The sequence below is a fragment of the Lepus europaeus genome, chromosome 1, assembly GCF_033115175.1.
Source record: "Lepus europaeus isolate LE1 chromosome 1, mLepTim1.pri, whole genome shotgun sequence".
In the NCBI taxonomy this organism is placed as follows: Eukaryota; Metazoa; Chordata; class Mammalia; order Lagomorpha; family Leporidae; genus Lepus; species Lepus europaeus.
In genome coordinates, this window is record NC_084827.1 from 78,659,249 (window position 1) to 78,673,317 (window position 14,069).

The following is a 14,069-nucleotide window of genomic DNA, read 5'->3' on the forward strand; positions in this document are numbered from 1 at the left end:
TTGGGTCCATTTTGGGAGTGAACCAGGGAATGGAAGATCTCCCTGTCTCTCCTTCACTGTCTCTGTATGCCTTCCAAATAGATAAACCTTTAAAAATAAATTCTCATTAAAAAAAAAAAAAAAAAAAAAAAAAAGAGAGAGAATGATCTTCCAGCCACTGCCTAGACACAAGGCCCAGCCTTTGTGGGGACACTTGAAAGCTTTGTGTCCCTTGGTGGATGAGCCCATTGAACTTTCTTTTTTTTTATTAAATTTTTTTAAATTTTTATTTATTTTTTGACAGGCAGAATGGATAGTGAGAGAGAGACAGAGAGAAAGGTCTTCCCTTTTGCCGTTGGTTCACCCTCCAATGGCCACTGCGGCCGGCGCATCGTGCTGATCCGAAGCCAGGAGCCAGGTGCTTCTCCTGGTCTCCCATGCGGGTGCAGGGCCCAAGGACTTGGGCCATCCTCCACTGCACTCCCGGGCCACAGCAGAGAGCTGGCCTGGAAGAGGGGCAACCGGGATAGAATCCGGCGCCCCGACTGAGACTAGAACCCAGTGTGCTGGCGCCGCAAGGCGGAGGATTAGCCTGTTAAGCCACGGCGCCGGCCAAGCCCATTGAACTTTCAAAAGCAAATGCATCCAACCCAAAAACTGTATAATCCCATGTGCAGAGCAACTAGGGAGGATTTCTTTAGACAAACATTTGCCCTGCTGTCCTGCACTCTTTCCCAAGTCCTCTCTCAACCCTTTCATTCCCCTCCAATGCTGCAACTTCTGATACCTCTTGGCTAATAGCTCTTACGTGCCTCCCTAATGATTTAGTCTGAAGAGACTTCTTGAGACATATTAATGCTTTATTTTTTTACATCTAGCCAACATATAAAATTATATGCATTGATATGTCGTCAATCGGCACTTGAAGAAATGAAGCACAGAAGTTTAAAAGTGCCAGTGCTCAGGGACATGAAGGCAGAAGCTTCTGTGCGAAGCACAAAGGCAGGTGATAATCTTCTGCCAAAGATTTCAGGGCTGTAGATTTTTGAAAGTGCCCAGTAGCCCTGTAACTGTGCTGTTTATTCCTATGTTTCTTGCACTTCACAGCCATGATCCCACTTGGAATTCATTTGTGGCAGCTACTGACCAAATAGGAAGTGATTTGAATGCAATCTGTTTTTAAGGTTTTCTGTACAGCAGGGCTTTTAAAACAAGTTTTAGCTGTGGATTCATTGCCTTGCTTTATTACCTCTCTTAAAAAACAACTGGGCTGGGGTTAAAGTATCAGCCCAAAGTCCTGAACAAATACGGAGTGGCAAGTTCTGCATGCCAGCCTTAAATTCAGAGCAAGCATCGTCGTGTGTGGCTGGTGGTGTTTTTTTCTTTTGGATAGCAACTAAAGGGGGTGGGGAGAGAAAGAAGGAAATGAGGAACTGAAAAGAGAAGGAGAGGAAGTAACAGCTGACTTTCCTCCCTGTCTCCCTCAGAAAACTAAATATGGCATCTTCCATGAGGAGCTTGTTTTCTGACCACAGCCGCTATGTCGAATCTTTTCGGAGATTCCTCAGCCATTCCACGGAACACCAGTGCATGCAGGAATTCTTGGACAAGAAGCTGCCAGGCATAATAGCAAGGTAACAAAAAGGGATGTTTTCGTCAAAGAGACAAGCCTCTGCTCGCTGTACGCCGGTGATGGATGGAGCCGAGCTCGGCAGGCTGGGCACGGGGACAAGGGGAGTTACTGATAGCAGCTCCCTCTCGCCCCTCCTCGCTGCCCTGCTCTGCCTTCCTCCTGCGGTGCTTTGGCTGGCTGGCTGCTTGATGCTCAGAGCCGCCAATGTGAGCTGGATTTCCAGCTGCACAGAGATAAGCGTTAACCATTTGAAGGCACAAATCCCTGTTCATTTAGGATAAGATAGAAATCTTTGAACTTCGGTTTTTCAACTCTCCTCCAAATTTTACATTTCAAAAAAGTCCCCCGGGAAGTCTGGCATTCTTTTCTTTGGAATCAAATATAAATAATTGCCAAAGACTGTTTGCCCCTGAGGACTGAGTGGGTGCCTCTCATTTCTCATTTCTTGGATTATCCATTTTAATTCATTTTCCTTATCCATTATTAGCATTATTACTTTCACCCACCTCCCCCATTGTCTTTTCTTTCAACTTAATGTTAGCACTGTGATCCTTTAAAAAGAGCATTTTCCCATTATCAGTGAAACTCACTAATTCCCACCCTTCTTGCAGACTTATTTTTTTTTGGGGGGGGGGGTAGGTGGGGGAAGGGTGACTAATGTGTTCAATTTATGCCAGAACTGATAAGCATTATGAGAGTAACAGATTCTGTGTGCTAAAGATAATCAAATCACCTATCTGGGGAAGAATTGCCATACATAACTCACTCTGCTTTAGGAAATAATGATGGAAAACTAGGGAGAAATGATTGACTGTGGATCCAATTTGCAAACAGCAGAGGTACCAGATATTTTATCTCTTGCTGAGTTTCTCTATTGCAGGCTTGAAATTCTCTCGCCAGGGCGGTGCCTCTGCCTGAACAGAGCAGGCCTTGTTGGATGGATATGGAATCCTATTTCCCTTCTTATGTTCTATTTCACTTTGTTCAGTTTTAAAGATTCATTTCCAAAAATATAATATAATATAATATATTTATAATTAGTATGTAATAGGATAGCCACCCAGAATCAAAGCAGACAGCCAAGGCAGACAACTTCTTATCTGTGAAGTAATACACAGTCTACTTCTTTGATTCTTTTTGTTCATTTTTAAAATTAAAAGTAATGAGTTAATTTTTCAGTTATCTCCCAATACTAAAAGTATGGCTTCCTTGCTGTATTTAAGCCAGATGTTTGGTTTTCTTTAGCCAAATGGTTTGATTTGAAGAGGGACCCTGAATGGATATAACATCATGATGAACGGATGACCCCTTCCCTGTCTTCCAAGCAAATACAATCTCACTGGAAATATTGAATGTCACACTTGTGAAAGCCTAAGAATTTTTTTAAAGGCAAAGCTAAATGTGCACTATAATAAAAAATAATTAGGAATGATCTGAAATCAAAGTGTTATTTATTAAGAAGGTATTTTTTTTTCCTGAAGGTAGTGATTGAAATGAGATTTAGTTGAAGATCATTTAAAATTACTACTTAAAGTTGTTTGTAATTTGTGGGGCACTAAAAGACAGTTTGGAGCCTGTGTGTATCGAAGGTAGAGTTTGATAAGTGGGTGGCTCACCGTAGTGACTGGTTGTGGTCAGCTGTTTATTTGGGTGTGGACTCAAATTACTTAAATTTTAACATTTTTTAAACCAAAGCATGCTCATATTTTAATAGAACTAAAACTTCTAAAAAAAATAACAAAAACAAAAATATAGTCTTGTTCCATCCAGTCTGCCCCTAATTCCCACATGCCAAAAGGAGCCACTTTAAATACTTGGAAGTCTTTTAACTGTTTTTTATGGGATTTCCTTTTATAATTCTAAAACAGATGTTATTACTCAATTTTTTTAAAAAAAAATTATTTATTTTAAAGTTATAGGTATAGTAAGAGGGAGAGACAGAGATCTTCCATCTGCTAGTTTACTCTTTAGATGGCCGCAATGACCAGGGCTGGACCAGGCTGAAGTCAGGAGCCAGGAGCTTCATCTAGGTCTCCAACATGGGTACCAGGGGCCCAAGCTCTTGGACCATCTTCCACTGCTTTTCCCAGGCCGTTAACATGGAGCTGGGTCAGATGTGGAGCACCCACGACACAAACTAAGGTCCATATGGTATGCCAGCATTGCACGTGACAGCTTTACCCACTATGCCATGACACTGACCCCAATAAGTAAATCTCTTCAAAAAATGCCTTCTATGTTCATCTTTTTTAAGATAGTTTGGATATAGAAATGTATACTCAAAATGTTTCTGTATCACAAATTTAAAGGTATTTCCCCATTTTCTCTTAGCTAGTAGAATACCTATTAAGGAATCCAATGGCATTCAAATTCCTTATCTGTAACATGTGAGCTCTTTCTATTGCTTTGTTTCATTTTCCCTACTTTAAAGTTCTTAGGATCTTCTTATTTCTAGTATTCTAAAATTTAAGATACTAAGTTAGGGGTAAGGTTTCAAAGTCATTTGAAACCTGGATCATTTCATTTGGGATTCAGATCCATTAGTTTTGGGAATCTTGACATTTTTAATTTTTAAATTATTTCACTCTCTATTTTCTCTTTCTGGAAATTTTATTCACCAAATACCAGACCTTCTGTATGAACTGTCAAATTTTGATATATTTCCACTTTTTTTTAAAGATTTATTTATTTGAAAGGCAGAGTTACAGAGAGGCAAAGGCAGAGAGAGTGAGGTCTTCCATCTGTTGGTTCACTCCCCAAATGGCCATAATAGCCAGAGCTGAGCTGATCCGAAACCAGGAGCCTGGAGCTTCTTCCAGGTCTCCCACACAGGTGCAGGGACTTGGTCCGAATTCCATTGCTTTCCCAGGCCATAGCAGAGGGCTGGATCAAAAGTGGAGCAGCCAGGACTCCAGCTGGTGTCCATATGGGATGCTGGCACTGCAGGAGGCAGCTTTACCCGCTATGCCATAGCACCGGCCCCTATTTCCACGTTTTCTACAATGTTACCTGTCAGCCTTTCCACTAATGTCTCTCTTGCTTTTATATTTTGAGTTTCTAAGAATGCTCCTTTTTTATTGCATCCTTTTTGTCTGCCACAGATGTAATGCCTTCTCTTTTCTATTACAAAATTTTCCTCTGCTCTCAGTGTGTATCTTCTGAGTTTCTTTTTCTGTTTATTTTAGTCTCTATTTATCACGTAAGGGATCTCTCCAACTACCTGATGAGCTTGGATTGTCCATCCAATCAAATAAGGAGGCACTAAAAAGCAGTTCAGATTCTACTTGTATATATAAGGACAGGTTTTTGAAAAATTGCATTTATTTGAAAGACAGACATAGAGAGAGACAGAGACAGAGACAGAGATAGAGACAGATAGATCTCTCATCTGCTTGTTCACTCTCCAAATGCCTACAACAGCTGAGGCTGGGTCAGGCCAAAGATAGCAGCTAAGATTCATTCTGGGTCTCCCATGTGGTTGTAGGGACCAACCTACTTCACTTTGCCTCCCAGGGTGCATTAGCAGGAAGCCAGAATGGAGAGTGGAGCCAGGACCTGAAGTTAGGCACTGCACTATGGGATTAAGGCATCCCAGGCAACATCTTTTTTTTTTTTTTTTTTTTATTAGACAGGCAGAGTTAGACAGTGAGAGAGAGAGAGACAGAGAGAAAGATTTTCCTTCCGTTGGTTCACCCCCCAAATGGCCGCTACAGCTGGCGCTGTGCCAATCCGAAGCCAGGAGCCATGTGCTTCCTCCTGGTCTCCCATGTGGGTGCAGGGCCCAAGCACTTGGGCCATCCTCCACTGCCCTCCTGGGCCACAGCAGAGAGCTGGACTGCAAGAGGAGCACTCAGGACTAGAACCCGGTGCCCATATGGGATGCTGGCGCTGCAGGTGGAGGATTAACCCAATGAGCCATGTACTGGCTCCCCAGGCAACATCTTAAGTGATGTGTCAGAAGCCCACACCAAGAAAAAGTTATTGAATGACAGGTCCATTGTAGTAATTGGGTGTGGACTCAGCTCTTTCCTGGGAGATCCTCATATATCAATACAGGTAAGTCTGTTCACTGATGGTTTATTTCCTCAGGGAGGAAGTTTTCAATCTCTGATTTTGGGCAGAGGGTAAGGTAGGTATTGGGAGACTATGTAGCCGTAAATAGTAAACTTTATGGGTGTTGTGGTTACATGTTACATTCAGTTGCTTATCTGGAATACAATAAGTTTTCAGGAATTGTTAGTTATAATTATAATACATGAAATGAATAATAAAGGTGACCAACTCATAGAGGATTTGCGAGATTCAGAGAGTTAATTCATATGAATTGCTTAGCTTGGCCTAGAATCACAATAATTACTAATACATTTGTCCTCTTACCACCTTCCTTATTGGTTTTGTTAACTCTGCTTGATATCAAATGAAAAATTCCAGAAATAAACAATTTGTAAGTTTTAATTAACTTTTATTATAATATATCGCTGTAATTATTCTATTTTATTATTAGTCATTGCTGCTAATGCCTTACTATGACTAATTCACAAATTAAACTTTATCATAGGTGCGTATGTATTAAAAACCGGTAAATACTTATATAGGATTTGGTTCAATCTGCAGTTTCATGTGAACCCCACAGTCATGGAACATGTCCCTCACAGATCAGAGAGGACCACAGTCAATGTTAAGTGCTTGTCACATGCAGATTCACTTCTAAGGTATTTACAGGGATTAAATTATCCAGTTATCTTAACTCCTTCATAACTTTCAGATATAATTATTAACAGTTGTATAAAGTAGGTGGTATCATTATCCTCTGTCACAGAGAGGTCAAGGATCTTGCTCGAAGTAACACAGCATGAAATTGGGATTCCAACCTGGATGCTCTGCACCACAGCCTTCCTGGCTGTCTTCAGATATAAGTGAACAAAAGACAAAGATGGGGACAAGTGTGTAAAGACTCAGTATTATGAGCTGGAAGGTTGTTAGAACTCATTCAGACATAACTTTGACTCCAGCCTTCCCAACTTCCCTTAGGACTTGCCTACAAACTATGTCTTCACCTGATTGTGCGGTACAGGCTGTTTTACACATATCAGCCAAAACACAGGCAAGCTTACCATCCCACAGTGCAAACACACACCATCCCTTCGGTTCATCTTTCCTTCTAGCATTCCTCTCTTCTTCTCACCTTTTCAGCCTGCTTCAATATTCTCCAGAGTTTACTTCCTCTCTGTTGAGTTCACTTTTAATCCTACTGCCATCTGACTTCAGTCCTCAACCTCCTTTTAAAATGGTTATTATCAAAGACATCCGTACTGTGAAATTCAATGGAGAATTTTCCTTTTATAGTAGTACAGGCTGCTGCCTTTGACACTACTGATGGCTATCTCTGTCTCCAATTCTCCAAGCCCCTCTCTGACTTTTATCACCTTCCTTCTGTCTCCTTTGTGTATTCCTCACAACCCAATGCCTTTTAAAAGTGGGGACAGTATCATCACAACACTACTTTAGTAACTCTTTGCAATATGATTGGGTGATGGAATCTACTCTCCTAGTTTGGACCACTACTTACGACAATCATTTTTCAGAATATCCCATTGACCCTGCTGTTTCTCCTATCCAACTTAAATCTTGCATATCCAAATGCTTGTGAATTTAGTTTCATTTTAGAAAAAACTAACAAAATGTAAACAGGCTGCCAAACTATATTCTGAAGCTTCGAAAGGAAGCTGCCCTTTGCCCAGTTATCCAAGCTAGAAATAGGGCAGCCAATGTGCACTCGTATGTTTTTCTGACCTCTTCACATCCATCTAAAAGTAAGTCCTATTGGCTTACTTTCCAACCTGTCTATTCCACTCTATTTCTAGTACTAGAGTCATAATTAGGGTTTTATTACTTCCCATTTCAATTTGAGAGCAAAGTAGTGTCTCATTCATTTTTATAACCATAATGCCTATGATAGGCACATCATAAATAGTTATTTTTAATCATTTTTAAACTTTAATAAATATAAATTTCCAAAGTACAGCTTATGGATTACAATGGCTTTTTCCCCTCTACAACCTCCCTCCCACGCACAACCCTCCCATCTCCCGCTCCCTCTCCCATTCCATTCACATCAAGATTCATTTGCAATTCTCTTTATATACAGAAGATCAATTTAGTATATATTAAGTAAAGATCTCAACAGTTTGCACCCACACTGAAACACAAAGTGAAAAATACTGTTTGAGTACTAGTTATAGCATTTATTCACATTGAACAACACATAAAGGACAGAGATCCTACATGAGGAGTAAGTACACAGTGACTCCTGTTGTTGACTTAAAAAATTGACACTCTTGTTTATGGCGTCAGCAATCTCCCTAGGCTTTTGTCATGAATTGCCAAGGCTATGGAAGCCTTTTGACTTCACTGACTCCGATCTTATTTAGACAAGGTCATAGTCAAAGTGGAAGGTCTCTTCTCCCTTCAGAGAAAGGTACCTCCTTCTTTGAAGGTCCATTCTTTCCACTGGGATCTCACTCGCAGAGATCTTTCATTTAGGTTTTTTTTTTTTTTTTCACAGAGTGTCTTGGCTTTCCATGCCTAAAATACTCTCCTGGGCACTTCAGCCATATCTGAATGCCTTAAGGGCTAATTCTGAGGCCAGAGTGCTGCTTAGGACATCTGCCATTCTATGATTCTGTTGTGTATCCCTCTTCCCATGTTGGATCATTCTCTCCTTCTTAATTCTATCAGTTAGTATTAGCAGACACTAGTTTTGTTTATGTGATCTCTTTGACTGTATCATTTTGAACAATTGTGAACTGAAATTGATCACTTGGACTAGTGAGATGGCATTGGTACATGCCACCTTGATGGGATTATATTGGAATCCCCTGGCACGTTTCTAACTCCATCATTTGGGGCAAGTCCGATCGAGCATGTCCCAAATTATTATTATTCATATATTTGAAAGCAGAATTACAAAGCAAGAGAAGGAGAGATAGAGAGAGAGAGAGATCTTCCATCTGCTGGTTCACTCCCCAAAGGACCACAACAGCCAGTGCTGGGCCAAGCTGAAGCCAGGAGCCTGGAGCCTCGTCTCCTCTCCCACATGGGTTAAAGGGCCCAAGGACTAGGGCCATCCTCCACTGCTTTCCCAGACACGTTAGCAGGGAGCTGGATTGGAAGTGGAGTAGCTGAGGTCCGAAACAGCCCCCATGTGGGATGCCAGCTTAAACTGCAGCGCCACAGCGCTGACCCATATAAATGCTTTATGAAACATTTGTGTAGTGAGAAGAAGGTGGAAAGAAGAAAAGGTATAAGGCAGACTTCATAAAGATAGTGTGAATCCCCTATAGAATTTCCCCCAATTACAATAAATGATTGATTATATTATCAGGCTCTAGGGTCCACTTTTCTGCTCTTGTTCTCCTAACTGATGTCATCTCTCCCCTCGGAGATGTTCCTGGTGCTGTTTCCATATCTCTCAGCTCACGATTATTAATTAATGGAACCTATATTTTAAAGATTCCCTAAAGACAGCAGAATACTGGGATGATTGAGAGCTTTCCTGTTGTCTAGTTTTTATTTCTTTTTATAAGTCTTTGTCTATTCTCTGACACTAGCCTTGATAATCAGATTTTACAGAGCACTAAGTGCATTTTTCTTAAACTAGCTTTTTTGTTTTTGTTTTTCAGGATTGGGGATGTAAAATCAGGAATTAAGATTCTGAGCATAGGAGGAGGTGCAGGTATGAATAACGCATTTCAGAAATTTGCATTGCACTCCAAGTATCATGTTATTAAAATAATGTTTTCCATTCTTCAGGGAAAAGTACTTCCTTTTGCTTTTGAAGAAAATTTTCTTATTAAAACTATCAACATCATATAAACTAAGGATAGATTTATAGGGTTTAATTATTAGCCTTTATAACTATCTGTTAAATAAATGATCTGAATTTCTTATTCTTCTTTATATATGGAAAAAAATTATAAGAATAATTTTAAGAATCTATGGAAAATGAAATAAATATTTTAGGTTCATAAATTTTTTAATTCGACGCATGCTTTTTCATAAAACATTTCAATGAAATTTTTTAAACTTATTTCATTTTCTCTTCTTTTTAAAAAGATTTATTTATTTATTTGAAAGACAGAGTTACAGAAAGGCAGAGGGGGGAGAAAGATAGATAGATAGAGAGAGAGAGAGAGAGAAAACTTCCATTGCTGATTTACTCCCCAAATGGCCGCAACAGTTAGTGGGCCAATCTGAAGCCAGGAGCCAGGAGATTCTTTTGGGTCTCCCACGCTGGTGCAGGGGCCCAAGGACTTGGGCCATCTTCTACTGCTTTCCCAGGTCATAGCAGAGAGCTGGATTGGAAATGGAGCAGCTTGGACTCCAACCGGTTGTTACATGGGATGCAGGCACTGTTGGCAGATGCTTTACCTGCTACGCTACAGTGTTGGCCCCTTTCCATGAGCATTTTTAAAGACCCCTTTATAGGATAACTTCAAGGATAACTTATATCCAAAATGACCTACTGTTTACAGAAGAGGAAAATTTCATAAAATGTTCCTTTTACTTTGTGCCTCTTAAAGCATGGTCATTATACTGGTTATTAGTGTGCAAACTGTTACTGATCTGTGAAGAGGTTAGAAATGTGTACTAGAATGTAAATTGATGCACAGCTTCCTCATTGAGGAAGTCTCGCTATAGGGGAAAACATGCAGTTACCTTACATTATTGTGAATCTGCTCTTTGATTTACATTGGCCTACACCACTGCCTTCCTCTGACTGAGCTCTAGAACTGCCTTCTAAGTATTCAAAACTCTCCCCAACTCACTTTGACTTGTTTAAGCATTCCATAGCCTAACTGCTCTTAGAACTGGTATTTTTATCTTGGTGGAAAATTGACATGGATGCCATTGCTGAGTCTTTTCCCAGTGGACTATTTGACCTTGGCTGAAACATAAGCTTCAGTTTTCTCATCAGTAAAATGGGAAAATGATTTCTAATTTATTCATATGTTATCATATAGGTAATATTTACAAAGGGCTTAACACATTATTATTGCTCCTATAAGGTTGTTCTCTTCTGCAAGAATAAAGCAAGTTTCATCTCAAAACCATCTCATGTCAAACTCCTAAATAGTGACTGCTTTACTTTTAAGTTGCAAGTTACCTGGAAGTTTGGGTTAAAATATTTGTATATAAAAGTATGTTAACATTTTTATATTTTTATGACTTTAGTTAACACTTTCTTTTGTCTGAGTGATGGCTTAGTACTTGGTAGCAAGTGCACACTATACTGCTACTTGGTGCCTGGTGTGCAGTGGTAATTCCTTATGTCTGTTAAGCATGAATGCTGTAGGCCCAAAACATGAATTAATTGATTTCTTGCCCATATTACCAAAAAGATAACCATGATTCTTCTAATGAAATGAGATAGCTAGTTTTTGATACAATTATTTATTCATTATTCATAGAATACACTCTGATATAATATAATAAGAACTAATCCTTAAAATTATTTTCCATTATTGTCTCTCACTAAGAAAATAGAAACCAACAAGGAAAAATAATGAAGAATATTTCCATGAGTAATATTATAAACAGTGTTTGAGCTAAAATACTCTATTATTTCTTACAGATACTTTAAGCCCAAAGGATTATAATAGTGATGAATTGTCCAAAGAATACCCTATTAATTCCCTAAACCAAGACAGCCATTTCCAGTGTGTTTGCATATGAATTTCAGGCAACCAACAGGCAATGAGACTATCATTTGATAGTGTCACTTGTACTTAGAAAAGAAGAGAAGCCCTACAAGGAAAAGTAATTAAAAACAATCTCTATCATGACCAAGTTAATTGACCTTTCAATATAAAGTTAATTGAATTTCTAATGCAAATTTATCCAGATGCTTATAAGCTATCTAGAGAAGGGAACATTTGGCCTGCACAGTGATTCTTTACATAAATGTGCACATAGGAGCTAATATAGAAACTTTTGAAAATAAAGGGAGCATGACTTGAAGTTCTTCTGACTGAGCCCTAACATTGTATTAATAACAGGCTCTGCTTTAGGAAGAATAGGGCTGCCCTTTAAGGTCACCCTTCATAAGAAATTGATCTGAAGCATAAGAAGTCCAAGAAAATTCAAGTTTTGAATGCTTTGCTTTCACTATCCAATCAAGCTACTTGAAATAAAAGGCAGCACATTTAAAATCCCTTGGCCTATGTGCCTTTATTATGGAAGAAAAATATTTGAGAGGAATGAGCACTTTACTTCAGTTGGTTAGAATGCTCTTATAGCAACAGGGAGATAGTTACCTAATAACTTGTCATTGCCCAAAGAACAATGATGCATTATTTATAAAGGAAGGAATTCCCTATCCTCGTCTTAGAGAAATGGTTTCCCCCATGTTCTAGGATCCACAGTGTGCCACAGAGTTACATCATCCTGTGACATGAGTATCCCTTCAAGTCAAACACTTGATTCCAATCCCTGGTAAATGTGGCCATCAGCCCTGCACTGCACTTGGTGTTTTGTATATATGTTTTCCAGTTTCTGTTTTCTACTTTTTTCTTAAGATTTATTTATTTACTTGAAAGGCAGAGAGAAAGGGAGGGAGGGAGGAGGGAGGGAGAGAGAGGAAGAAGAGAGAGAGAGAGAGAGATCAATCTTCCATCTGCTGCTCATGGCCCAGATGGATGCAACAACTGGGTCTGAGCCAGACCGAAACAAGGAGCCTGGAACTCCAACAGGGTCTCCCACATGGGTGGCAGGGGCCCAAGCACTTCCATTGCTTTCCTAAGCACATTGGCTGGAAGCTGGATTGGAGGTGGAGCAGCAGGGACTGGAACAGGTGCTCATAAGGAATACTGGTGTTGCAGGTGGTCAACCTCTCTGTTCTCAATTCCTAGATGTTCTGTTGTTGGTTGCCCAGACCCCTGTAGATTACTTTAGACATCTATTGCAAATATTCTCTCGGCTTTGATAATTGTGCTGCCCCTTCTGCCACAAATGAAAAACATACCAAAAGAAAGAAACTAATAGCCTCTTTAGGTTAAATTCCTGCTTTTATTACCACTACTGCCCATGTTCCTGTGGCCCTATTTGATTTTCTTTTGAGGAATATGAGTACAGAGGTGGTATAAGTGCAACCTATCTACTAGCTTTTTTTATTCAGAGGCTGATGTTTGTGTGGAGAGTTGCCATGACTTAAGAAAGAATGTGAGTTATAAAAAAATATGTTTGGCACTTCAGTGCTCTGAGAAACTAGACTAAAACAGGCAATTGATGGCAAACTCTGGTGTAGTCTATGTAGTGTGTATCTCAATAAAATACAACTGATAAGTAGTATTGTATCCAGGGTATATATAGTAATGTTAGTAAATGTATGAAATTAACAGCATATGACCCTGATAAAATGAAACAGAGGAAATTAAGGGGAAAACAGATCATAAACAGAAATATAGAATACATGGCTTTTATGGAGGCCCAACTGGGCAGTGTAAAGATATGTGTATGTGTACCTGCACATGAGTGTGTATACTTTAATGAAACACAATGGAAATCTGTGATTGCTTTATTCAAGGTCTCAAAATATTCGTATCATTAACTCCAGCAACTGGTTTTGGGTTTCGAAAGTAATTGCCTTATATTCTAAGTCTCATAGATTCTGTTTTTTGGTCCGTTGTCAACATTGGTGCTTCCTAAAATTAAACTACCCAATGCAGTTTCATTATTATTCAACTTTTAATGAGTGTTGTCTTTATGCTAGATGGTACAGGAGAAAAAGAAACTGATATTCTTGTTGGTAAGGGAGAATGCTATTAATTTACAGTGCATACATTTATGCCTAGAAAACCATCCCAGAAGGCAGTAATGGGCAATATGTCCTCCTTGCTTTGGGCTCTGCCCAAATGAGAAACATTTTATCTGCCCCAATGTTCAATTCTTATGTTTAAATGTCAGGAAGTTTTATATGTTAGAATTAAAACAAATGATCTCATTGTATTCAACTTTCTGTTTTTATTTTCATTAACCTATTGTATACCAATTCAATTGCCCTATCATATATAATATAGGTGTATATATGTTTATAAATAATTTTTAATCCAGTGAAGCAACTCATATATAAAATATATGTGGAATAAATGATTTCAAAAAAATTTTTAGTAATAGTTTTACTGATGTATGTTGAAAATAGTAGGCTTATGTGATTTTCCTGTTCTGCAACATTTGGATGCCAAATGGACAGGTAGATGAAGAATACAATACAGAGAGAAGCAGGAGCTGCTTATAGCTCATGAATTTAAAATTTTACATATAAGCGTTCCCACATCAGAATCTCTGATATGGAGTGCTTTTCTGTAACTTTCTGAGAGTGCAGAGGAGATGTGGAGGTGTTTTCTAACTTTCTGACATTAAAATCTCAGATGTGGCGTGCTTTATGCATCTCAGATGT

The 14,069-nt window shown here is 39.1% G+C and overlaps 1 protein-coding gene across 1 annotated transcript in view; it reads left to right on the forward strand.

The window, feature by feature from the left end:
* Positions 1-1,317: 1,317 nt before the first annotated feature.
* The window catches only part of HNMT (histamine N-methyltransferase), a 48,848-nt gene continuing 36,096 nt past the window's right edge, over positions 1,318-14,069 (forward strand). The window contains exons 1-2 of the mRNA XM_062199386.1: positions 1,318-1,613; positions 9,295-9,347. Of these exons, the coding sequence (XP_062055370.1) occupies positions 1,477-1,613; positions 9,295-9,347 (190 nt within the window). The 5' untranslated portion in view covers positions 1,318-1,476. The remainder of the gene's footprint in view (positions 1,614-9,294; positions 9,348-14,069) is intronic.